Source organism: Bufo gargarizans, chromosome 1 (assembly GCF_014858855.1).
Source record: "Bufo gargarizans isolate SCDJY-AF-19 chromosome 1, ASM1485885v1, whole genome shotgun sequence".
Taxonomy (NCBI): domain Eukaryota; kingdom Metazoa; phylum Chordata; class Amphibia; order Anura; family Bufonidae; genus Bufo; species Bufo gargarizans.
The window spans coordinates 159,284,514-159,311,078 of record NC_058080.1 but is presented as its reverse complement, the minus strand read 5'-3'; the positions used below and the strand labels follow the sequence as shown (position 1 = coordinate 159,311,078).

Sequence of the window (26,565 nt, the reverse complement as noted above, 5' to 3'; positions counted from 1 at the left end):
ACTGCCAGTGACCTGTCGCAGGAGGTTGCGATGGTTATTGTGACCATCTGTGCCGTTCTACTGCCTCATAGTGTTCAGGCCTATGAGACTGAGCGGCGGGGACTGGAGCCAGAGGCTCCTGTGCCTTTACGCAAACTGCCACCCCCCTGGGAGGGGGGCACAAGTGGGCGTGACATCACAAAAATACTGCTGTACTTAAGAAACGGCAATATCACCTTTTCTCAATACTGCAGTATACCGTAGATACAGGTATATATCTCAACACTAAACTGTACCAAACATCACTAAATTGTGTTGAAAAAACAAAAACAAAAAAAAGTCCTTAATTGTTTGTATAGACCTTTGTAGGGTCATGTAACATGCCAGAGCTGTTTAAAGGAGTTATGTTGTGAGCCTATGCTGTCCTATATAAGGGCTAGGGATGAGCATAATACTCCTTACAGTATTAGAATGTATTTGCTCAGATGTAATAACTTCATAAATTAATTTCTACTGTTAAAAAACATTTCCCAAACTCTGATTCGGTTCCAAGGTATGAACTATATGAAACAGCAGCAGGTGGGCAGGGAAAACCATGGGCTCATGAATATGAGGACTCGTTCAGCATGCTGTTTAGTACAAGATTTTAGCAAAACGGCTTGGTCAATTAAAATTGAGCTTTGTTTTGCCAAGGATATCTGTCACTAGTTTATATTGCCCTTTAGTTAGGACACCATAAAACTGGTGACAGATTCCCTTCAATAGAAAGGTCTTTGTGGCTTGACTAGCTGGAATCAGTCTGCGATGACCATGTCGTAGCTCATATTTGTACTGGTGAAGTTGAAGAGACTCCAGCCTGCAGAAGACATTGTGAGATGCACTGTACAAACTGAGAGACCGGTTTGGAAGAATCCTGTATCATTTTTAATCTGTTTGATGTCTGATGGAACGGACGGCTGTTCAGATACACAGAAGAGGGCGTTTATCTTCAGACCTTGTTTTGTTCCTGCAGGAACCCACTCCCACTAGGCCACATTATTACAAGGGTTTCTGCAGGTACTATGGGAGGGATCTCCATGCGTAAGCACTAAAGTGAATGAGATAATAAATCTCATCTTCCTGCCGCAGGAATATATCCACGCGCAGATTGGCATGCAGTTATAACCCATGGCCACATTTGACAGCAGTCTTGTCTTTCAGGTGGTTTAAGCTCATATATTTAACCTGTTTCACCATATGTTTCTATTAAAATAAATTAAATAACTTACACACTAAAAAGAAACAATAATTGCTTTAAATATTTGTGTACTCCTTTAACTTCAGTATTTTCCATGTTGGATTTTATTTTTTACATAAATGATTTACATTGTGGATATTAAATCAGATGAGATTATAGTATTGTCCCAGCAAGTGTAGTACACTGCGGCTTGCCCTATCACGTCGTGAACGCCTGAAGAAAACACATGTTCGTGTAAAATATGGCACCACTTAGATGCTTAACCAATAGTACCAACACAAGACGCAATGAAGATGTCTTCAGTTGAATCCTGAAAATAGCCACGGGTGATGAACATATGGGATTTTCTTTAGAGGGGTATCTAACTTTTCAGAAGAAAGAAAAACGCTTGCTTAAAGGATGTAAGACCACTTTTACAGTATACAAGAAGAGTCACACATAGCTGAATCGGGAAGAGGACCAAGGAGCTGCTGCATTCACAAATAAAGTAGAGTACAACTGTTTGCCTTTTAATGTGTCCTGTGTTATTTCTTGTACGAGAATCCCTACTTTCCCACACCCACAAAAATGTTTTTTGTTTCTGTAAAACATGTAATGAAAAGATGCTTTAGTGCATTGATTTTGTCAGTTTTTTTTTCTTTTATTATCCTTAGACCTGTCCAATTGCTGAACCATATTATTTATTATAGTATTAATATAGTATTTGTCTGTTCTGTATTTGGAGTGTTTTTATGTTGAATACTTTTAATAATTGAGTGTTAATCTGAGCAGTGTGATCGGCTTTAAGGTAAAAGTGGTAATCCCAGAATGATCACTTTTCAAATATCCACAGGATAAGTGATAAGGGTCTGATCAGTGTGATCTCCTCCTCCTCCTCCGGCCGGCCCTGTCAGTATTTCAAAAATCGCGCGCCTCTGTTCATTCGGCGCAGGCGCTCTGAGTTGAGGAGGCTCGTCACCTCAGAACTCCCTCAGTGCGCCTGCGCCGATGACATCACCGAAAGAGAAGACGTCATCGGCGCAGGCGCACTGAGGGAGTTCTGAGGTGACGAGCCTCCTCATCTCAGAGCGCCTGCGCCGAATGAACAGAGGCGCGCGATTTTTGAAATACTGACAGGGCCGGCCGGAGGAGGAGATCACGGCTGGCCCTGTCAATCAACACGACGAGGGGGCGGTTTTCTGCGGCGGCTACCAGCAAGTAGACGCCCTACTTGCTGGTAGAGACCAGATTTGCATATTATAAAACTTTGTTTTCTCAAGAAACGGCCGCATGAAAGTAAGTGACAACATTATATTCTCATATATTGTGCTATAAGGAATGTAACTAGCCAAAAAATAATAATAATGACTTTTGTGGGGTGACAGAAGCCCTTTAAACATGAGAATAGGATGGGGGGCTGGGCACCCACATTTGAATGTACCAGCAGTCAAGCAGGCATACTGCTACTCTAGTTACACTTCATGAAACTACCGGAGATAGCATAGTCATGTAGATGAGTAATAAGTTCATTCTGGGAATGTAACTTTAAGAGGCAAAATTGGCCCATAACATTGCTAAATGAGATATTTTTTCCTCTGTAAACCAGTATTCCTATTGTTCATGTAAAAACAATATTTTATTTTTATGGCGTGGAAAAAATGAAGCAAGGCAAGAGTGCGTTCCAAAATTGATTTTGTTAACAGGTAAAAATAAACTAAGTGAATAAACAAAAGAGAAATCTAAATCAAATTAATATTTGGTGTGACCACCCTTTGCCTTCAAAACAGCATCAGTTCTTCTAGGTACACTTGCACAAAGTCAGGGATTTTGTCGGATTATAGTCGGGTGTAGGATTAACCAATTATACTAAACATGATAATGTTCTTCATTTCCATATGTACAGTATGTTGAAACACAGTCATTACCTAAAACAGAAACAGTTGTGTATGAGTCTTAAAACTGGGTAAGGAACAGCCAAACTCTGTTACAAAGGTGAGGTTGTGGAAGACTGTTTCGTGTCACAGGTCATACACCATGGAGCTAAGAGCAGTGTTTCTCATGTGAGGCATCAGGCTTATCCTTTATCTGAGCCACAGCCTAAAGTGTTGGTCTGCTGGGGAGTGATGTCCCCGTTATGGAGACTGTTTATCTAGTCTTCCACAAATAACCATGTTTTTTCATTTCCTTATGCCCATTTGGGCCACTGTCTCTCTGAAATGACTGCATCGTTGAATGTACAGCTAAAATGTCCTGGTTCCTTTTTTCTACTCAGCAGTTCATCTGATTATTATATCTAAAATGACGTCCATACTGTGAATATCCATCGAATGGTATTATCTATGTCAACGTTCCTAGAAGAGGACAGAATATCTTATGTGTACCTATGTCTCATTGCAGGTCCGGACTATACTTTGAATTAAGTTACTTCTTATTGGTTTTCTATTACAGTAAACACTTTTGGACCTACACCTATTGACTTATGGACTATACTACTAAGGAATGAGCACCTAAGCTATATGAAGCTAGTGGGTCTATTAGTCGGTGTGGTTTCCATATATGGTTATTTCAAGCTATGCATTTTTGAATGTACATATTGTCCTTGTAACTGTCCCCTGACATTGGAGCAATGCATCCAGACCCTGCTGGGAGACGCCGGCTTATCGGATTCACCTGTTTGAGCCGGCCTCACATTTTTCTGAGTATCTGCACAATGTCTGTGTGATTTTATTTATTTTTCTGTGTGTCATTTTAAGATCCTGTGGCGTTCTCCTTTAAATTAATTATATCTTGAGCCTTTGCCCTTTTGTTCCTAAGGCATTAGTTGCCATGTTTAAGCTGTATTTTGTAGGAACCATATCTGTATACAGCAATAGAAATTTAGTTTTGTTTTTTCCCCCCTAATTGGGTCAGTGATTATGCACCATGAGAAGACTGAGCACAGCTACAAAACACAAGGTAGCTATACTGCATCACAAGGTCTCTCCCAGGAAAAGATTTCACAGCAGAATCAGGTTTTGAGATGTGCTGTTCAAGTTATTTTAGAAAAGCACAAAGAAACGGGTTACATTGAGGACCGTGGACTGCCAAGAAAACTTAGTGCAGCAGATGGCACATCATACTTGCCTGAAATCGAAAATGTCCAGCAGTGCCGTCAGCTCAAAACTGGCAGAAACCAATGGGACCCAGGTATACCCATCTACTGTTAGGAGAAACCAGAAGTGGTCTTCATGGAAGAATTGCAGACATAAGCTCGACATGGAAACAAGGACAAGTGAAAACAAAGGAACTAAGGTGCAGAAAAATGGCAGCAGGTGCTCTGAACGGAGTCAAAATTTGAAATTAAGTTTAAAGCTGCATTTATGCAAATGGAGTTGGAGGTTTGGTCAGGATTAATGGTGTCCTCAGTGCTGAGAAGTACAGGCAGATACAATGATAAAGGAGACGTCCGATTAGCTCCAAATGTATTCTGCAGCAGGACAACGACCTCAACCATACAGCCAATGTCATTAAGAACTATCTTCAGCATAAAGAACAACAAGGAGTCCTGGAAGTGATGATGATATGAACCCCACATATTCCTTATCTCAATATCATCAAGTCTGTCTGGGATTACATGAAGAGACAGAAGGATTTCAGCAAGCCTTCATCCACCGAAGATCTGGGGTTACTTCTCCAAGATGTTTGGAACAACCTCTCTGCCGAGTTCCTTCAACAATTGTGTGCAAGCATCATTGTGTACCTAGAAGAATTGATGCTGGTTTAAAGGCAAAGGGTGGTCACACCAAATATTGGTTTGAATTAGATTTCTCTTGTTTATTCACTTTACGTTCGCTTAATTGATACAAATAAACTATTAATACTTCTATTTTGCATTCTTACTATGCAATAATTTTCCTGATCTGCCTGCAACTTTTGCACAGTACAGTTTCTACACTTCTACTCTTTTAGATATTTTGAATTATGAGATTCTCCGATCATGATACTCATCTATTAGCATTGCTAGGGGACTTTCAAAAAGAACAACCCCTTTAACATTTTAAAGAGAAGCCTCCCAGTAAAGAACTACAAAACTGAAGTAGTTTGAGAGATTCAGATACAGATTGGTAAGGAGTCGAAAGCTCTGGTTGAAAGGATTTTCCCTGTACAGTGTTGCGCCTTCACATTTACAGAGATTTGATATGTTGTATCTTAACCATGTTATTTTGTAAAAAAACAAATTCTTTCATTATGCTTTTATGTCAGTCTCCAACTGAAAGTTGCCATAGTGAATGTGACTCGATCATTGAAGAGGAACTTATATACTGGAGCAGTGATGTGGTAAGTGACTCCAAGTGATTTTTATCTTAGCATATTGTATATATTCATTATTTAGTGTCTCAGAAAATTTCCTACATCATGACTAGTTTTGTCGATAATAGAGATACTGTTGAGCCTCGAATAATGCCAAGCAGGTGTGTTTCTTGTGTACCACATAATCAGATAGACCTCCCGTTATATAAGTGGAATTGGACCTGCCACCTCCGCTTACATATCTGTTTTACCAACTACTTACATTCCCTGTATGATAACAATTCTGGAGCATATTTTCATATGCTGTGCCGTTCCTCTCCAACTTTGTGAATGACTTGCCAGCAATCTGCAATAAAGGTCCAACTGGAGTCAAATGTTCCAGTAAATGCTTTATGTGGGTTTGTTCTGTCTTGACCTTCAAGGTCTTAGTCACACATTGCAGCCGTGGTGCAGCTTTTGATGCAATTCGTTAATGAAACCAAAAATAGAGCCACAACAGATCCATATAAAGGTTTATGTAGCTGTAATGGGGCAGATATACAAACACCAGTCTTAGTACAAATTCTATCGACGCAGAATGCGTCAAATTTATGTAGTTGCTAATAGTAATCGTTGTAAATGATATTTCCGTTAAAGGAATGCAATGTGATGGTGATAGCATTGTGAATCCTGAGTCCAGTCGGTTCAGTATGTGGTGTGCAATGGTCTGCACATAACAGCTTGCTGATCATCTCAGCAGCGGTGGGCTAACCAGCTATCTCGCCCCACTCCCCCATTCACATACACACTTCTTTTTTTTGGCCGAGAATCCGCTAATATCCGGGGAGAACAAAAGGATTTGGTGTTGACATTCCATGCCCCCGATCTTACCCTAACTTTGAGGCGGCTTACATGGACGATCACCTGTGTCAAACTTGAACAATAAGTAAATCTTGTGAGTTTGAGAATCTGTCATCAGGTTTATGCTGCTGTATCTGAGGGCTGTTTAAACAGTGATAGACATCCTGATTATACCTGGATGCCACGTTATTATTTTTTCTCTGGCAGTATTGTCCATAAACTCATGCTCTGTTAGGTGCAACGCAAGCCGAGCAAGGAGTACTCTCAATGAGGTCTTCATGCTCTGGAGTCAGTGTTCCTGAGTTGCGCCTCCCTGTCCACCAGCCGCAGATTGACTGCTTTCTCTCTACGCACAGTAATAGGGAGAAAGCGATCAATCATTTCCAGGGGGACAGGGAGAGCACAAAATATGAGGACATTTACTAAAGCTGTAACGTAAAGAAGTTGCTAATTATGGCGCCATAATTTGCATCTTTTTAAGCTTCTTGACCCCATTCTGGTGGCAAGCAAAGAGGCGGGGCCCGCCGAATTTAATATAACTTGAGCCAGAAACTCCTGTAAGTTATAGTTGAGGCATACGCCAGCCCCCAGCTGGTGTAGACTTCTGACGCACAGACTACCAGAGATGCATCACTCCGGCACACAGGTATCAAGATGTATGTGAACACCAGTCTTTATATTCAACTCACACTGCTGCTAATAAAAGTGATTTTCTGGTAGCTGTGGCATGAAACGCAGCAAGTGACTCAGTGATATAGTCAGGGGTGTCTGTCACTACCTTCTGATCTTTTCTGATCACAGATTCCCTTTAAGCGTCCACAATCCATTTTATCTTGTATCAGTTATGTGTGTATGAAGGCGCTGTATGGTGACATAACTACAACTCTTGTTTGGGTGTACATTCTGGTTACTAATAAAATTTGGTGTTTTATGTATCTGCAGGAGCTCCCAAGAACTTTTGGAACATTTGTAAGCCAAGAAGAAAGCGGAGTTTCCAAGATGACCCAGTGTGGGCTGAAGGCGAAGTCAGACCTCCACATCCAGTTAATGACCACAAAGGCCATGACAAGGGTGCCAGTGCACAAACTGTATCTCTCTGCCGGCTAAAGAGGAATCTGTTTGTTGTTATGTAGTGGGCAACGTAAGAAGATACATTAGGGAAGTCAAGTGTGTTACTTTGGAGGAAAGCTTCAGGGATGAATGTTTACCTGAAGCCTTACGGATTTAAAATACAAATCAAATAAGGAGTTAATTAATGAAAAGGCAAAGTAAGTTTGTCTACTGTATATTATTTTATCTTTTTTTTGGGGGGGGGGGGGGGGGGGGTGGCGAGCTAGTTGGCTATAGAGAGGATAAAGGGATTAGACAACAATGCTTTATTTACGCTTGTATAATTTGTCTGCAGCTGTCTTAAATTCTAGCGCAATTGCAAAGGTTATGGCTGGACCACCTAACAGTCCAGCAGCAATGGCCATGCTTACATACTATAGGAAAAGGTGCGGGAGTGCACATAGGCCAGGGTATTTTACTATACTGTGCAAGCACGGCTATAAATACTTGATTGCAGGATGGTCATAACCCCTGGAAACGAGCAGTGTATAATGTGATGGAAAAATTTATCCACCCAGCAAAGGAGCCAATATGGACAATGACAATACATTAGTGCCTTGTATTTGTCTACATGATAAATGCCAATTACTGAAGTCAGACAACCCCTTTTAAGTTACATCTAGTAACCCAAAGGTGACATCTCCTTATTGGAATTGTTGTCTTTCTGCATTCTCTCTATTCAGCCCATGCCACTATGATGGTTCTTCCAGCCATGACTCATATCTGGAGTTTGCTGTGCAATGTCCCCAACTTCAGTACTGGTGGTTAACAGTGACATAGCTAAACTCTTCTCAAAACAATACTGCTATATAATAGGATGGCAATGTGCCTGTTTACCATGTGCAGGAGGAGGAACCATAACGCTCACAGCCAGGTTGCTTCCACCCTCATGTATTTCAACTCCCAGCATCTGCACTAGGTAGTAGTGGTGCTGTGACTGACTGTTGAGGTCCAGGGTGATATTGACCCCTTAGCTGTATTTGAATTAATAGACAGCTGACATCTACCATTAGCTGAAGGAGTTGGATTAAGATTAAATATCCAACACTAGGATATGGAGGCAAGTGGACCTCAATGATGGGGTTACTGTAAATGAATACACTACTCACAAAAAGTTAGGGATATTTGGCTTGTGGGTGAAATTTCAGGATTAACCTAAAATGCACTCTAACCTTTACAGGTGAACTTAATGTGACCTTCTCTAAACTTTTAAATCCATCTGTCCAACTGTTCATTGTTTAAGTACTATTTGCACAACTTGCTTTTCTCTAACAAGAAACTTAAATTCACAACAGGTGTTTGATCCATGAATCGCCCAAATAGCTTCCTGATTCAATTAGAATTAGTATTTAAACAGGCCTCCTCCTCATGCTGTTCTCATTTTTACATCATGGGACCAAGACGACACCTAACAATTGATCAACAGTACCTCACCATTCCGAGGCTTCAAGCAGGATGTTCTCAGACAGAAGTGGCCACTGAGCTTAGTGTGTCACAGAGTGTCATCAGCAGGTTGCTACAGTGAGACTGAAGGTTCACAGAAAGGCATAGAAGTGGATGTCCTTTGGCCACATCCCACATTGATGACCGCTTCATTGTGAACAATGCGGAACTGGATGATTAATGCCACACAACTCCAGGCACATTTAAGGGCGGTGAGAGGCACCCAAGTGTCATGTTGGACCATTCAAAACTGTTTACATCAGCGTGGTCTGTGTGCTAGACGACCTGCAAGGGTACCTGACCACAAGTGTCATCGTCTTGCATGGGCCAGGGAGCATCTACACTGGATGAGGGACCAGTGGGACTCAGTGCTGTTCACTGATAAGTCAATTCACGCTGAGCAGGAATAATAACCGCCAACGATGTTGGACACATCAAGGAGAGCGCTATGCATCAGCCACTGTTGTAAACAGACGAGCTTTTGGTGGTGGTGTTACACTGTGGGCAGGTGTAACACCACTTTGTGACTGTGACTGGTACAGTGACAAGCCCATACTACTTGACTAACTACTTGATTAACCTCATTAATCCAGTCATTGTGCCTCTACATGAGCAACACAGGCCTAATTTCATCTTCATGGAGTGGCCTGCACTTCTCAAGACCTGAATCCAATTAAAAACCTATGGGATCAGCTGAGTCGTGTGTAGAGGCTCATGATTAGGAACCGTCTGGTTCGAAACATGTCGGTCTGGTGGGAGGTGATGACCACTGCTTTTGTACATTGACTGTATCTACAATGGAATAAAGATGATGCAGTGTTTTAACATACTACATGCTGGACGTTTCTTCTGTTTTAAGTGTCTATACTGAGCCAGCCTTGGCTTGTCCGTGCACTGTGGATTACTGGTGAGCTGGACTTTTACTCTTTCTAGAGGCTCTTAACTCTGTTCCCCAGAACCTTAATGACCTGAGGACTTTCCTTCAAGAAGTGTGGGATGCCATGCCTCAGCAGACAATAAGTCGACTTGTGAACAGCATGAGACGTCGTTGTCAAGCTGTAATTGATGTTCAAGGCCACATGACAAGTTTTTGAGACATTGACATTTTTGTGGGGGTATACCCACCACTGTTGTTGGCTTTTGTTTCAATAAGTTGTTTGAGATGAGGAAATCACCATTGCACGCTTCTACCTAAATACCATACTTTCATGATCTAATATCACTGTTTTACTTTTTCCATATATTTCGCCCCGAAAATCAAACATCCCTAACTTTCTGTAAGTACTGTATGTGCAGTCTTACAGCCTTAGTTTGGTATTTGTATAGATCGATCATAGTCCCCTTGCTGTATTGAGAAACTGTAGGGATGCATCGGCTATAACGTGGTGTGCCCATATATTTCTGGCATTGGTTATGGCTGTAACATAGGACTTATTAGTACAGTTTTCAAAACTTTTAATGGGATTGGTCTCTCTTATTTTGGGTTATGTCACATAAATGCACGTCTTTCAATGATTTTACTATATTAAGAGAGCCAAGTGAGGAACAGGAGCGATGGACTACCCATAGGAGTCGCACATTAAATCTTTGTCCTCACTCTAACGGTACCATGGACTTAGTGCTGGAGGCCTCTAAGGATTGCAGTTGCAAGCAACTGTGCTGTTCGCCATAAAGTATGTTGTCACCTCTCTGAATTCTGTTGTGACCAGGCACAATAAGTTAAAGCATAACAGCCTTGCAATCCCCGTAGACAAGTGGTAACATCAGAATGGATTGCACTGAAGCACAGAGTAACTCTGAAATTAGCACTGTTATACAATGCCACCCTTAGAACAAAAAGAAAAAAAAAAAAGAGTACATAGGAGGCTCTGGTGCAGTGCACTTACCAGAGATGCTCATGTACAGTGCCTAGCAAAAGTATTCACAATGACTTTTTTCGTATTTTGGAACATTACAGCCTTAAGTTCAATGTTTTGTTAATCTGAATTTTATGTGATGGATCAGAACACAATAGTCTAAGTTGGTAAAGTGAAATGAGAAAAATATATAAATAAAACTTTTCTTTAGAAATAGAAAACAGAAAATTGGCATGTGCGTGTATTTATCCCCTTTGTTAGGAAGCCCATAAAAATCTATGGTGCAACCAGTTATCTTGAGAAGTCACATAATTAGTGAAATGATGTCAATCTGTGTGCAATGTAAGTGTCACATGATCTGTCATTACATATGCACACCTTTTTTGAAAGGCCCCAGAGGCATCACTAACCAAACACTGCCATGAAGACTAAGGAACTCTCCAAACAACTAAGGGACAATGTTGTTGAGAAGTACATATATCCAAATCTTAGATTTGATTGTGCTCCTGGGGATCTATCATAACCAAGTGGAAAGAACATGGTACAACTGCAAACCTGCCAAGAGACGTCCGCCCACCAAAACTCCCCGACCGTGCAAGGAGTGCATTATTCAGAGAGGCAGCACAGAGACCTAAGGTAACCCTGGAGGCGCTGCAGAGTTCCACAGCAGAGATTGGAGTATCTGTACATAGGACGACAATAAGCCGTACGCTCCATAGAGTTGCGCTTTATGGCAGAGTGGCCAGAGAAAAGCCATTACTTTTAGCTAAAAACAAAAAGGCACGTTGTAAGTTTGTGAAAAGGCATGTGGGAGACTCCCAAAATGTATAGAGGAAAGGGATCTGGTCTGATGAGACTAAAATTTAACTTCTCAGCCATCAAAGAAAACGCTATGTCTGGTGCAAACCCAATACATCACATCACCCAAAGAACACCATCCCCACAGTGAAACATGGTGGTGGCAGCATCATGCTGTGGGGATGTTTTTCAGCAGCCGGAACTGGGAAACTGGTCAGAGTTGAGGGAAAGATGGCTGGTGCTAAATACAGGGATATTCTTGAGCAAAACCTGTACCACTCTGTGCGTGATTTGAGGCTAGGATGGAGGTTCACCTTCTAGCAGGACAATGACCCCAAACACACTGCTAAAGCGACACTTTAACATTTAAATGTGTTGGAATGGCCTAGTCAAAGCCCAGATCTCAATCCAATAGAAAATGTGGCCAGTCTTAAAGATTGCTGTTCACAAGCGCAAACCATCCAACTTGAAGGAGCTGGAGAAGTTTTGCAAGACGGAATGGGCAAAAATCCCAGTGGTGAGATGTGACAAGCTCATAGCTTAGCTTATCCAAAGCGACCTTGGAGCTGTGATTGCCGCAAAAGGTGGCTCTACAAAGTATTGTCTTTAGGGGGGTGAATAGTTATGCACATTGACTTTTTCTGTTATTTTGTCCTATTTGTTGTTTTGCTTCACAATAATAAAAAAATAATCTTCAAAGTTGTGGGCATGTTCTGTAAATTGAATGATGCAAATCCTCAAACAATCCATGTTAATTCCAGGTTGTGAGGCACCAAAATGCGAAAAAGTCAAGGGAGTGAATACTTTTGCAAGGCACTGTATGTAGCTTTGAACCGAATACAGTCTCGTAACTACTTGAGATGGGCAGCTGCTCCCTCCTGGGCAGAGGGTCCACTAAGGGTCCCATAAATAAGATAAAAAAAACTGGTTAAAAAGGGTCATAGTGTAAAGGATAAAAGAAACAGAATATTTTATTAGTATAACTGCAGTGCATTTCAAAAACCTGCCGCCTTCTTCCTCAGGCAAGTACCATATTAGTAATGGCAAGGAAAATGGCATTTTATAGGCATATATAGCATACAACATCAGACAATTTAAAAGGAAAAAAGTTGGAGGGATACACAATTGGAAAATACCGCCCTATAAGACGCACCTGCCAATAAGACACACCTAGGTTGTTGAGGAGGAAAATAAGAAAAACCTTTTTTTTGAACCAAAAGGTGTGCTTTTGGTAGGTTTTGAACTAATGTTGATCTGTGGATGGCACATACCGTATATAGCATCCTATATATTATGCTTATAATATATGCTATAATATATATATCCCCCATAACTGTGTCCCTGTGTATGGTAAATAGTGACCTCAATACAGGGGGTGGAGGCTGTACATCAACATGATAAAAAAAATTAAATACAGACATAAAAATGACACTAAATACTGAGGTAACAATAACTCATCGACTCTTTCAGTGATTTCATGCATGCCGTGGAGTGTTTTGACATTCACAATTTGAGTGTTGAACCTATTGCGTGTAGCGACTGGAAGGAAATTAATTATCATAAGTGTTAAAGATGAGAAATCCTGGTCATATGCTGGGAGAGATGTTATGACCAATCCTTTTTTTTTTTTAAACTTTTGATCGATGTTTATTCAGTCTTTGCCTCATGGATTGAATGTTCTTCCTGACATACCCAAGACTGCACTTGGACTCCTCAAATACTCCACATATTGGGATGTACAGTCTACGTGGGCTTTTTATGAGCAAATCTACTTAGTAACAGTAGAAAGATGTGGCTGTCCATCAAATGTCAGAATAGGATTGGTTCCATTCCATCTAAAGCAACCAAAAGAGTGAGAACCAAAACCAGGCACCAGCATGGTGGAAAACTGGACAAGGTCTGGGGCTAGGACTTCTCCTAAAAATGACCCCAGGTTTTCTAGGAAGCACTTTATTTCATTGAAAGAGTCAAGGGGTTATTTTTACCTCAGTATTTAGTTTCATTTGTATTGTATTTTTATCTTGTGTTTATCTTTTTTTTCAATTGAGTATCCCTTCCCCTTTTTTCCTTCTTAAACTTCCTGATGTCCTATCCTGTACACTCCCATAAAATGCTAATTTCCTTGCCTTTACCAATATGGTACTTGCCTGAGGTAGAAGACAGCAGGTATTTGAAACATGTTGGAGTTGTACCAATAAAATATTCAGTTTATTTTATCTCTTTTGTAGTGCCTGTTTTTACCTGTTTTTTTAATCTTATATTTATTTGCTACCGTTAGAACAAGTCAGTTGTCAGGTTTACTCTGTGGAGAAATTTCTGTAACTGCAAATCAGTTCCATCCATCTAAATGGGGCAATTTCCACAGAACACACATGGATTTCTCTAGCCCCTTTCATATGAAATGGACAGTCGCAGAAACTTTTACAACAGAATTGTCATGTGTGATTTCACCTCTACTGTAAATGCTGTAATTCAATACCCATATACACTTGTGAATGAAATCCGTATTGAGTACACTGCGCTACAACAGTTCACTCCTATTCTATATCTTTACAGATTTCTTCGCAGTGCCACTTTGGAATCACTGGCTCGTGGATTTTCTGGGCCCGCAAGCAGAATCCCAATACCTGTATATGTGATTAGGCGCGATTTTTCCCAGACCCACCATGAAAGCATGCCGGCTCTTACTTTTCAGACTATCCAGCTGAAGATATATGAAGGATAGCTTGACTTTTTTTTTTTTTTTTTTTATCTTTGCAGGCAGTACTATCTGAAAATGTTCATGTTTTAGTTTTGTTTAGATCCGTTGAAAATTTCAATTCATGATTTATTTAACCAATTGGCTTATTTTGTTCAAACCAATTATCACTTGCAAAGCTGATTTGCAAGTTTGTGTAATGTTTACTTTGTTTGGCTTTATGAGCTAATTGGGCATTTCATAGCATGGCATTCTCATGGGTCCGTTTGTAATTTTCAGTATTGTTTAAAAATGTGCATATGTTAATATATTGTTGCTTGAAGTCCATTTTAAAAAAAAATTAAAAATAAAGAAGTTTGTTCTTGTGGGTTTTTTGTGTATTTTATTATTATTATATATATTTTTTTTTTTTTACACTTTTGGCATGTCTGTCTAGCATCTCAGTGTGGTCTTTTAAAGGACATTTTAGTGTTTTGTGCCTGCGGATACAAGGTAGATATATCTATCAGGTCAGGAGAATAACTGCACAGAAGTGCTTTTATTTAAGAAGGACTCTTTTATTTACCATAATACACTGCCGGATGGAGGCTTCCACCCAGCAGTGTGTTCGGTGACGTCACCGGCTCTGATGGGTGGGCTTTAGCGCTTCCCTAGGCGTTTTAGAGGCTAGGGCAGAGCGAAAGCTGGCCCATCAGTGCCGGTGACGTCACTGCGCTCACTGCTGGGCGGAAGCCTCCGCCTGGCAGCCCTATGGAGATACCGGTACGTCACCGGAACTCCAGAAAATTTGATTTAGCGCAGGGCAAAGGAGAGCATTGGAGCTGCTCCGATGCTCAAGTCAGGGGGCTGGTTTGGTGAAAATAGGGATATGTCCGGGTTCAGCTCTGAACCCGGACAACCCTTTTAACCTGTGTAACTTCGCCATAGGATGGTCAGTCACAGATTGGGAAACAAATGGGGGCATAGATTTGGTCAGTTTCTTATTTCCTAACCGGGTTTAGCATGCTTAAAACTCTATGGGTGAGCGATAATTAGAGCCGTGGATGTTCTGAAGTTTCAACTGATGCTCAAGGGCAGCTGTCAGCAGATTTGTACTATGAAACTCGCTGACCTGTTACATGTGCACTTGGCAGCTGAAGGCTTCTGTGTCCACATATGTGCCCGCATTGCTGAAAAGAATGAAGTTTTAAATATGAAAATATGACTCTGGTAGCAACGAGGGTGTTGCCGTTGCACCTAGAGGCTCAGCTCTCTCTCCACAGGGCCAGGCATGATGATGTTTACATGGCTGATCAAAGTGCAGAGGGTGTGTAGAGAAAGTGGAGCCTCTAGGGATAGTGGTAACACTCCCGTTGCTCCTAGAGGCTCATTTGCATATATTAAAACTTCATTTTTCTTGACAATGTGGGCACATATTAACATGTAACAGGTCAGCCAGTTTCATAGGTACAAATCTGCTGACAGATGCCCTTTAAACTAATAATTATATGCTATCAATGGTTCAAATTGCACTTTTTTTTAAATATAAAAATGATGAAATTACAATGATAAATGGCAATCTCATGCTTCCATCTAATTTTTTTTTTTTTGTGGATGTAGAAAAAATTTACTATAAAGTATGCATATTTGATGAAACTTAAATCTGTAATAGAAGTTTTTCAAAGGGAACCTGCCGCATTGAACATGCAGTCCAATCTGTCAGAAAATGCTATAGAGCAAGACTAATGCATAGTTTTGTGGAAAAAGGTTCAGTATAACCAGTATAAGCTGAAGTGAATGGGGCTGAGCCGCGGCCAGGCCAGTGATAGGTCATGACGTCACAGGCCTGCGGGAAAGAGCGAGATGGCCGCAGCGCTACTGCAAGCACCACTGCCTTCTCCAAACAGCTGATCGGCAAGGTCCTGGGTGTCAGACCCCTGCCGATCTATCCAAAGTATAGATCGTCAGTAATAAAAAGGTAAAGGACCCCTTTCATAATTTAAATCTCTGCAGATTCTGTGCTTAGGAGTCCAGTGTATGTTTCTACAGAGCCGTCCCTGTATCTGTGTGCATACAGAGAGAGCTGTCAGTCACTGAATGGGACCGCCCACTGGACTCCTAAGACCAGAAGGAACAGGTCATTCTCAGGAATGTAAATCCATGTCAAATCCACATAAAAAAACTGCATCGTAAAAAACCTTATGCAGTTTCCGCATGTCCCCTCTTCTGACGTCTGGTTTTAGTGTTCCCCACCCATATAATGATTCTGTATCTCTATCTTGTCATTCCTCAGTTATTGCTACTAGATGTTTATTCATGGATTTACAATCTGGTGTTACCAGTTAGGTGGGGGGTTCCGTCTGATCATATGACCCTGTCCAGTCAACCAATGGCAGCACTGATTGGACATGGTCAGACTGTGCAATGACCCCCCCCCCCCCCCCGCCATACACACAACTGGTAACAGCCAGCTGAAAATCCATTCATAAACTTCTTGCAGCAATAACTGAGGAACAGAACATTAGGCCCCTTTCACACGAGCGAGTTTTCCGCGCGGGTGCAATGCGTGACGTGAACGCATAGCACCCGCACTGAATCCTGACCCATTCATTTCAGTGGGTCTGTGTACATGAGCGTTGTTTTTCACACATCAGTTCTGCGTTGCGTGAAAATTCCAGCATGTTCTATATTCTGCGTTTTTCACACAGCCCTGGCTCCATGGAAGTGAATGGGGCTGCGTGAAAAGCACATTGCATCTGCAAGCGGGTGCGATGCGTTTTTCACTGATGGTTGCTAAAAGATGTTGTTTGTTAACCTTCAGTTTTTTATCACACGCGTGAAAAACGCATCAAAACGCATTGCACCCGCGCGGAAAAAACTGAACAACTGAACGCAATCGCAGACAAAACTGACTGAACTTGCTTGCAAAATAGTGCGAGTTTCACTGAACGCACCCTGAACGCATCCGGACCTCATCCGTCACGCTCGTGTGAAAGAGGCCTTATATGAAAAGATGCTGCAGAATCGTTTAATCATTTAGTAAATCAGACCTGAGCAGCTTTGTTAATTGGTGTGGGATAGAAGACAGGACAAGATGTACAAGAAGATCTGGAGCAATTTACAGATCTCTCCTCCCTTCAAAATGATGGCAGTGATGAGCAGGACACCTACATAGCGCTGGGGAAGGGATGAGTAACAATAGTGTGGGTACAGTATGTCACATTCGTGGACGATTATGTGCCTGTCTGTCATGACTACAAAAGGATTGTGTATTGTACTCAGCAATGTGCCATTATCTAATACCTGGGTGTTGTGCGGGTAACACATTATTAACAACAGGTTTATTTCATCAAGTACTGAATCCCTAGTGGACAACATAACTGACCCCCGAAAGATTTTAATTTGAACACCTGAAAACAGGCCATATAACTCAACGTTCATAAGCACTGTGGCCCCCACAAGGCTGTTTCGTTGCTTTCCACTAGGGGGCACTGATGTCCTAGTAATACCGTAAAACCTCAGAGAATACTGTACAATGTATTTGTATCTTATCTGTAGGCAAGTGTCCATGAACTTTGTATACAGTCTGTAGATAAATGAATTTTAACAATCAAAGTGGTATATGATAATGGATATGAAGTAGCACTTGTCAAAGCATGTAAAATGAGTTTTTTTCGAAGTAAGGTTTCTAATTGAATTTCATTCTCTCTCTGCAGTTAATGGTCGTGGTTGGAGGCCAGGCACCCAAGGCCATCCGCAGTGTGGAGTGCTACGATTTCAAAGAGGAACAGTGGCACCAAGTGGCTGAATTACCCTCGAGGAGATGCAGATCAGGTTTGTTCACCTTTACTCCGCTTCCTACTGACATTGACCTATGGATGACGGCTGATCTGTGTACTCTGGAATACTGTGCTCGAATTCTGCACTTTAAGATTTGTATAGTATAGCTAATACTTCGTCTGAGAGTGTGTGTGTGTGTATGTACAGTGGATATAAAAAGTCTACACACCCCTGTTAAAATGTCAGGTTTCTGTGATGTAAAAAAATAAATAAGACAAAGATGAATCATTTTAGAACTTTTTCCACCTTTTAATGTGACCTATAAACTGTACCACTCAACTGAAAAACAAACTGAAATCTTTTAGGTGGAGGGAAGAAAAATAATGTTGTTGCATAATTATAACTGGGGATGTAGCTGTGTTCAGAATTAAGCAATCACATTCAAAATCATGTTAAATAGGAGTCAGCATACACCTGCCATCATTTAAAGTGCCTCTGATTAACCCCAAATAAAGTTCAGCTGCTCTAGTTGGTCTTTCCACAATTTTTCTTAGTCGCATCCCACAGCAAAAGCCATGGTCCACAGAAAGCTTCCAAAGCATCAGAGGGATCTCATTGTTAAAATGTATTAGTCAGGAGAAGGTTACAAAAGAATTTCCAAGGCATTAGATATACCATGGAACACAGTGAAGACAGTCATCATCTAGTGGAGAAAATATGGCACAACAGTGACATTACCAAGAACTGGACGTCCCTCCAAAATTGATGAAAAGACGAGAAGAAAACTGGTCTGGGAGGCTACAAAGAGGCCTTCAGCAACATTAAAGGAGCTGCAGGAATATCTGGCAAGTCCCGCACCTACTGTGTCCTTCTCCCATACCATGTAGATTGCAAGCCCACACGGGCAGGGCCCTCTCTCCTTCTGTACCAGTTTGTAACCCATTTTGTTTATGATTAGTGCAATTGTCTGTATTATGTATGTGCACCCCTTATCATATGTACAGCGCTATGGAATGAATGGCGCTTAAATAATAAATAATAATAATAATAATACTGGCTGTGTGGTACATGTGACAACAATCTCCCGTATTCTTCATATGTCTGGGCTATGGGGTAGAGTGGCAAGACGAAAGCCTTTTCTTACAAAGAAAAACATCCATGCTACATTTTGTAAAAACACATCTAAGTCTAGGAAAAGGTGTTACGGTCTGATGAAACCACGGTTGAACTGTTTTGCCATAATTCCAAAAGATATGGTTGGCGCAGAAACAACACTGCACATCACCAAAAGAACACCATACCCACAGTGAAGCATGGTGATGGTAGCATCATGCTTTGGGGCTGTTTTTCTTCAGCTGGAACTGGGGCCTTAGTTAAGCTAGAGGGAATTATGAACAGTTCCAAATACCAGTCAATATTGGCACAAAACCTTCAGGCTTCTGCTAGAAAGCTGAACATGAAAAGGAACTTCATCTTTCAGCATGACAATGACCCAAAGCATACATCCATATCAACAAAGGAATGGCTTCACCAGAAGAAGATTAACGTTTTGGAATGGCCCAGCCAGAGCCCAGAACTGAAAATCTGTGGGGTGATCTGAAGAGGGCTGTGCACAGGAGATGCCCTCGCAATCTGACAGATTTGGAGTGGTTTTGCAAAGAAGAGTGCCATGCTGATAGACTCATACCCAAAAAGACTGAGGGTCAGATTTATCATTAGCTCAGGTCAGAATAATGGAGTGAAAAAGTCCCAAACACTAAAACTGCTCACAAATTTGCTCTGCACTATGCTCGCCAGTTTTCTGAAAGTGGGCGTGTTTTCTTATGTAAATTAATCTCTAGACAGATTTACTATTGGGACTATTTAAAAAGTTGCAATTTCACTCCAGTGAGGACCAGGCTTATCTTATGAGACTTTTTAATAGAACATGCGACTTTTTCATAAAAACGCGCGACTTTTTCGTAAAGATGTGCGACTTTTGTAAAGCTGCTTACTGATGGATAAACTGCTACCGTCAAACCACATTTGTTACAGTCTTAAAGGGCCGATCATAAATCTGACTTGGCTAAAACTGACTTTAGCCATATGTTAAAGTGGAGTGAGCTGTCAGTCATGATAAATCTGGCCCTGAGTGCTGTAATCAAATCAAAAGGTGCTTCAACAAAGTATTAGTTTAAGGGTGTGCATACTTATGCAACCATATTATTTTATTTTGATATTTTTTTCTTCCCTCTACCTAAAAGATTTCAGTTTGTTTTTTAATTGAGTTGTACAGTTTATAGGTCACATTAAAAGTGGAAAAAGTTATTTATCTTTGTCTCTTTTTTTTTTTACATCACAGAAAGCTGACATTTTAGCAGGGGTGTGTAGACCTTTTATATCCTCTGTGTGTGTGTGTGTGTGTGTATATGTATGTATATATATATATATATATATATATATACATACACACACACACCACACGTACATACCGTCACAAAGATGCATCATAGCATGTCACTTTTGCTGTTTAGTGTTGTTGTTTTTGTTTTGTTTTTTAAGTAAAAACACCATCTCGAGATATGTAGCTGAAAGTCTACGGTAAATGTGAAAAGCATGGCAGAAAAGTGTTTTTTGTCAAGTTAATGGGCCAGATTTATCATTACTCGGACAGCTCACTCGATTTTCACATATGGCTAAAGTCAGTTTTAGCCAAGTCAGATTTATGATCAGCCCTTTAAGACTAATTAATGTGGTTTGACGGTAGCACGTCTTTACGAAAAAGTTGCATGTTCTATTAAAAAGTCTCATAAGATAAGCATGGTCCTCACTGGAGTGAAATTGCGCATTTTTGTGTGACTTTTTTGCGACTTTTTAAATAGTCGCAATTGTAAATCTGTCTTGAGATTCATTTACATAAAAAAACACACCCACTTTCAAAAACTGGGGAGCATAGTGCAGAGCCAATAAAAGTCGCAAATTTTTGCGCAGTTTAGGCGATTGCGCAAAAATTTGCGTCTTTTTCACTCCATTATTCTGACTTGAGCTAATGATAAATCTGGCCCAATGTTTTTTCTATTCAGTGGCGCTTTTTGTGTCAGTTTTTTATTTTATTTTTTTTATTTTATTTTTTTATTAACACAGCACATTGAAGCTTTTGCCATTTGTCATGCATTTTTCATCCCAGGGGAAAAAAATCCATGTACACATTTGTACATGGTATGAAAAAAAAAAAAACACCTTTATTTTATATATATTTTTTTTTTTTTTTGAGAAAATTCATGTGTGTAGGGATCCTTAATGTGAACATTCAGGAAAGGCTAACTGCAGTCAGAACCTAAAGGATTTGTGTGCAGTTAAAGAAAGTTCTACACTTTTAGCGATGTCTATAGCCGCAGCACTGACAAAGATTATGAATTTCTTCCCCTAACAACTATCATTGATTAGATTATGGGCATGGATTCCAGTGCTGAGATTTCCACAGATTGGTGCTCCCACAAACGATAACCCTTTCAGCGGTACCCCAGAACAGAGCAACAACAAGACCTGTCACTTTTACAGTAGCGAAGGCAAACTGATTTCAGGCTGCACAAAGATGCTTTACAAAGGTTTTCTGGCATAAAAAGGTAACAAACCTTGTGACTAAGGCTCCTTTCACACTGGCGTTAAGCTTTTCCGGCAGACTTTTCCAGCAAGGGAACAGCCTGCCGGATCCGTACACACGTGCGCTGCCAGAAGTCCGCCTGGCCCCATTCTCTATAATGGGGACTGGCCAGAAAACCGCTGCACACTGTTCCCCTGATGGAAAAGGCTAACGCCATTGTGGAAGTGGCCTAAATCTAGGCGTAAGTGGCGTTTCTATGCTGCCCTCGCCACTTTACCGAAAAGGGGAAGGAGGTGGGGCAGGCAAATATTTCTTCTTTTACGCTAATTTTCTGGCTTAAAATAAAACTGAGATCTACGACAGCTCCATTTCAGCAGAACAGGGGATATCATTGACCTAGTCATGATAAATACTGCCCATAGACTTTTAGCATACTTTACCCACACTTACACCAGGCTTCTCAGTGGCGGTAGTAGGGGTTCCCCATTACTGAAAAAGTTTTTCAGGGCTTCCCTTCTGGTAATAATTTAAAGTCCAACTTTTCTTTTTTTGACCATGCAAAAATTTACAGGTTTAGGGTTTCAGTGCAAGGGTCTGTTTTTTTTTTTTTTTTTTTTTTTTGTTTTACTACAGAGTAAAAATGAACTGACACTTTAAATGGAGTCTGTCAGCAATTTTGACCTTGATAAACTGCTGACAGCACTAGGGAGGGACTAAGAAAAGCTGGAGCTTTTCTCACCAGGAAGGCGGGGCTTACTGTAAAGTGCACCCTGCATTGGCTGTTTCACAGCCCCTCCCCTCTGCTCTGAGTGACAGCTGTAGCGGCCTACAGGCTGGGAAGCAACTTTACAATGAATTCCTTCCTTGGGCACTTGAGAGAGTAGAATTTGTCAGAATAAAACTTCATATTCTCACTACTGCTGATGTTCTTCCCAGCCCCCATCTGGTGCTGTCAGTAGTTTAGCATTGTCAGGAGTGCTGACAGACCTTCTCTAAAAGCAACCAACGAAAAATGCAGTATATTAAAGGGGTCGTCTGGAAATTATTTAGAATGCCTACAAGCAGCCCATCCTATGATGTAAATAGGAAGGGTTGTGTCCACTTGTAGAGCCTGTTGTGTCCACTTTCCAATTTCACATCATTACATTCTACTGAATAGCAGGAACTCTGCCCGTAATAGCGATAAATTATGAGATCCTACCTACGATCTGTGTATAGCCAGTGTTAGTACTTGGAAAGAAATGGAACTGCACATTTAATAATGGCTGTACTTCTAGGTGTGGTGTATATGAACGGACATGTGTTTGCTGTTGGTGGATTCAATGGCTCTCTCAGAGTTCGTACAGTAGATTCGTATGACCCAGTGAAGGACCAATGGATAAGTGTGGCAAACATGCAGGACAGGAGAAGCACTCTAGGGGCTGCAGTCCTCAATGGACTTTTGTATGCTGTTGGAGGATTTGATGGCAGTACAGGTAAGTGTTTATGAACTAGTGCTGGCATTTTGTGCTGCCATGTGGCATTTTATATTGTAAATTGTTTAGTCATGAAGTTATCATTTTGCAATATACACCTCATTTTTGTTTTGTACCATTTTAATTTCTCTCTATGCAGCCAGCAATGTCAATAATTGAGGTTTTAATTTTTGGTTGTCATGGCTGCATCCAGGTACTTGTATAGACCTTCTACTGTAATTGTGTGTCTTTTATTAGAACTAAATGCTGCATGCTTAGAATCTATTTCTTAAGAGATGTCTCCGCGTATGTATAGCTATACAGTGGTATACATCTCCACAGGCTGGTATACAGGGTATACTTTTTGTCAGATGCCTCTGTATGAAATCACAAACTGCAGTGGTCTGTACACCGACGTATACCAGCCTGCTATATGGATACATTTGACAAACAGTATGTGTCAGGAACTGAACTGGTGAATGCTGTGAACACAGTGTAGTGTGAATTCAACTTCATGTGTTAATATACACTCATCGAAAGAAAAAAACACCCAGACAAATATTGAATTGCTGAAAAACTTGACATGCAGATAAATAAACGATTACAGATTTGGTGTGATTAGACACTGGGAGGTTTTGAAATTGCTTCCTCCACTGCCCTATAAAAAGGCTCTCAGAGGTTACTTAGGGTAGTGTACCTCTTGGTGAGAAATTAATGACTGCTAGCCATACCTCTTTGACACACTCAGACATTTTGACCAGTTGACATACTTTTAAGAGGGAGCACATCACTGGACTGAGAGAAGCAGAATGGTCAGCTTACCGAATTGCCCACCAAGTAGGCTGTTCTAACCTAGCTATTGGGGGCATGGGAGCAGTGGTTTCATGAGGACATGCAGCAAACGGCCCAGCCAGATCACCAGTAGAGAGGATTGCCAAAAAGCACAAGCAGCTCACACAGTTTCATTGTCCACCATCCAGACATAGGTGGCACCTTCACTACACACTATTTCTGCCCGGAACATTTACAGGTGCTCAGCAGAAGGAAATTTGGTGTCACGGCACCCATTACATGTCCTGCCATTGACATCTAGCCATGGTCGCCTTTGCAGTGGACTCCTGAACAAAAAATCTGGACTGCTACAGACTGGAACCATATTGTCTTTAGTAGGGTTGTTGCGGGTATCGAAATATCGATACCCAATCAATACTTTTGTCCCGGTAACGATACGATACCGGGATTTGACATTTATCGATACTAGGCTGCCCTACTGCGCAGCCTAGCATCAGAGAACAGTGTGCTGCTGTCAGGGCGCTCATGTTCCCTCAGCAGCACAGGGGAGAAGAAGTCACTCTCTCACCCACCCCCCCCCCCCCGTGCCTCCGCTGCCACCAACAACGGGAGAGATTGAAGGAGGAGGGGCGGGCACACTGCGCCACCAATGATGATAGAGGACCTTTCATGGGTCCAAACATTATAAACAAACTATCAGGACATGTAGAGCGGCACCCAGGTATCTCTCTGAACTTAATATTATTCCTGGGCACCGCTCCATTTGCCCGCTGTGGCCCCCAGTATATTCTCCAGCTCTGTATGCTAATTTGCTAATTGCTGGCATCGGAGCAATGGGGAGGAGACTGCCCTTTTTCTCAATGGGCGTTCCTTCTCCCTGGCTGTAGTGCTGTCCAATCAAAGCGCAGAGCATCACAGCCAGGGAGAAAAAATACGAATAAAAACATTTTTTTTTCACCTCCCTGGCTGTGACGCGCTGCGCTTTGATTGGACAGCTCTACAGCCAGTGAGAAGGAACGCGAAATCGAATCAAAATTTTGGTATCTCATCAACCCTGGTTTTTAGCGACAAATCCAGGTTCTGTTTGGGTTCGAGGAGGGGAGGCCTAGTGGTGGGTGCTTTAATCCTGACATTGCTGTGGAGCGACACACTACTCCAACTGCTGGTGTGATGTGTGGAGACATCGCACATGACAGTCACTCACCTCTAGTAGTGATACAAGGGACACTAACAGATCATTAACCTAGAGTTTTGGACCCTTTAAAATATAGCTTTTATTGGTTCCATTAAAAACTAGAATACTATGTCCTGGATGAAACAGTGAGGCAGACCATGCTTGGGGCTGGGTAAATCACACAGGCTCTCCTATTAGTGAAGAGGGATGTCACTGGTGATGTGCCCCAACGATGTCCCATATAGCAGGTGGCAGTCCGGACTTCGTTGGGACACATCACCAGTGACATCCCTCTTCACCAATAGGGGAGCCTGTGTGATTTATCCAGCCCCAAGCATGGTCTGCCTCACTGTTTCATCCAGGACATAGTGCATTTTTTATCTATTTATCCTGCTTTGATCTATGATGTTATGTACAATAATTATCTTCCTCCAACCGACCCCCTGATGATCCTTGGTGGGGAAACGCGTCAGTGTTAAAAATATTACTGACATCATTATCTGTGTGATATTCCCAACGTACAGGACTGTTCAGGGCCAGACAGGGCAGGTACGGTGACAGGGAGATCCCACCATCGGGGATCATCCCTGGGCAAAGGTTAACCTAGGATGGGTACAGGGAGAGAATCATCCCCAGCACCCATCAAAGTGGCCTAACCCTCTAGGTTAATACTTACTTCACGGACACCTATATTACTGCAATATATCTAACTTTTCTCCGAGATTTTTTGACACTAACAGATCACCAATATGTGCAGGACATCCTGCGGCCACATGTGTTGTCTCTCTTGGCGGGGATTCCAACTGGAATTTTTCAGCAGGATAATGCTTACCCACACAGCAAGGGTTTCCCAGGAATGTCTCCACCAGATTACAACACTTTCTTGGCCAGCCCATTCACCACCAATTGAGCACATGTGGAACTAGCTGGGACACCAGCTTTAGCTTCTTATCAGTGTGCAGGATTTATAGGCCCAGCTGTAACATCTGTAAGGCTCCATACCAAAACTTATTCAGGTTAGAGGTGGTCCAACAGGTACTAGATCCTCCTTTCAATTATACAGTTTTCTCCGATATACTTATCCTTTCTCTAAGGCCTCATGCAAGCAATCGTGGGGCCTCTGTGTCTGGGTTCCGTGGGCTTCCAGGTCCGTGCCTCTGGACTGAAAAAGTCCTATCTTTCACCCCATCTCACAGATCAATTGAAGTAAATTGGTCCGCACCGTGATAGAGTGCGCACGACCAGTGCCTCAGTTTTGCAGACCTGCAGTTTGCGCAACAAGGGCACAGTGGCCCCACAGTCATGCTCATAAGGCCTAATGATGTAAAAATTTAACTGTAGCAACCAGTGTCCGGCAGCTGCTGCTAAGGCCAAGAAGATTATGGGGTGTGTCACAAGGGCATAGATACATGTGATAAGAACATAGTCCTGCCACTTTACAAACCACTAGTCAGACCACACATGGAGTACTGTGTACAGTTCTGGCCCCCTATGGGGTGCGTCAAAGGGGCATAGATACATGTGATAAGAACATAGTCCTGCCACATTACAAACCACTAGTCAGACCACACAT

General features: G+C 41.6%; 1 protein-coding gene across 3 annotated transcripts in view; it reads left to right on the top strand.

Annotated features, from left to right (window-relative positions):
- The window catches only part of KLHL2 (kelch like family member 2), a 151,298-nt gene that overhangs the window by 103,491 nt on the left and 21,242 nt on the right, over window positions 1-26,565 (top strand). For all 3 annotated transcript variants that reach the window (XM_044299873.1, XM_044299878.1, XM_044299865.1), the window contains exons 8-9: window positions 17,926-18,043; window positions 22,850-23,047. In XM_044299873.1, the coding sequence (XP_044155808.1) occupies window positions 17,926-18,043; window positions 22,850-23,047 (316 nt within the window). The remainder of the gene's footprint in view (window positions 1-17,925; window positions 18,044-22,849; window positions 23,048-26,565) is intronic.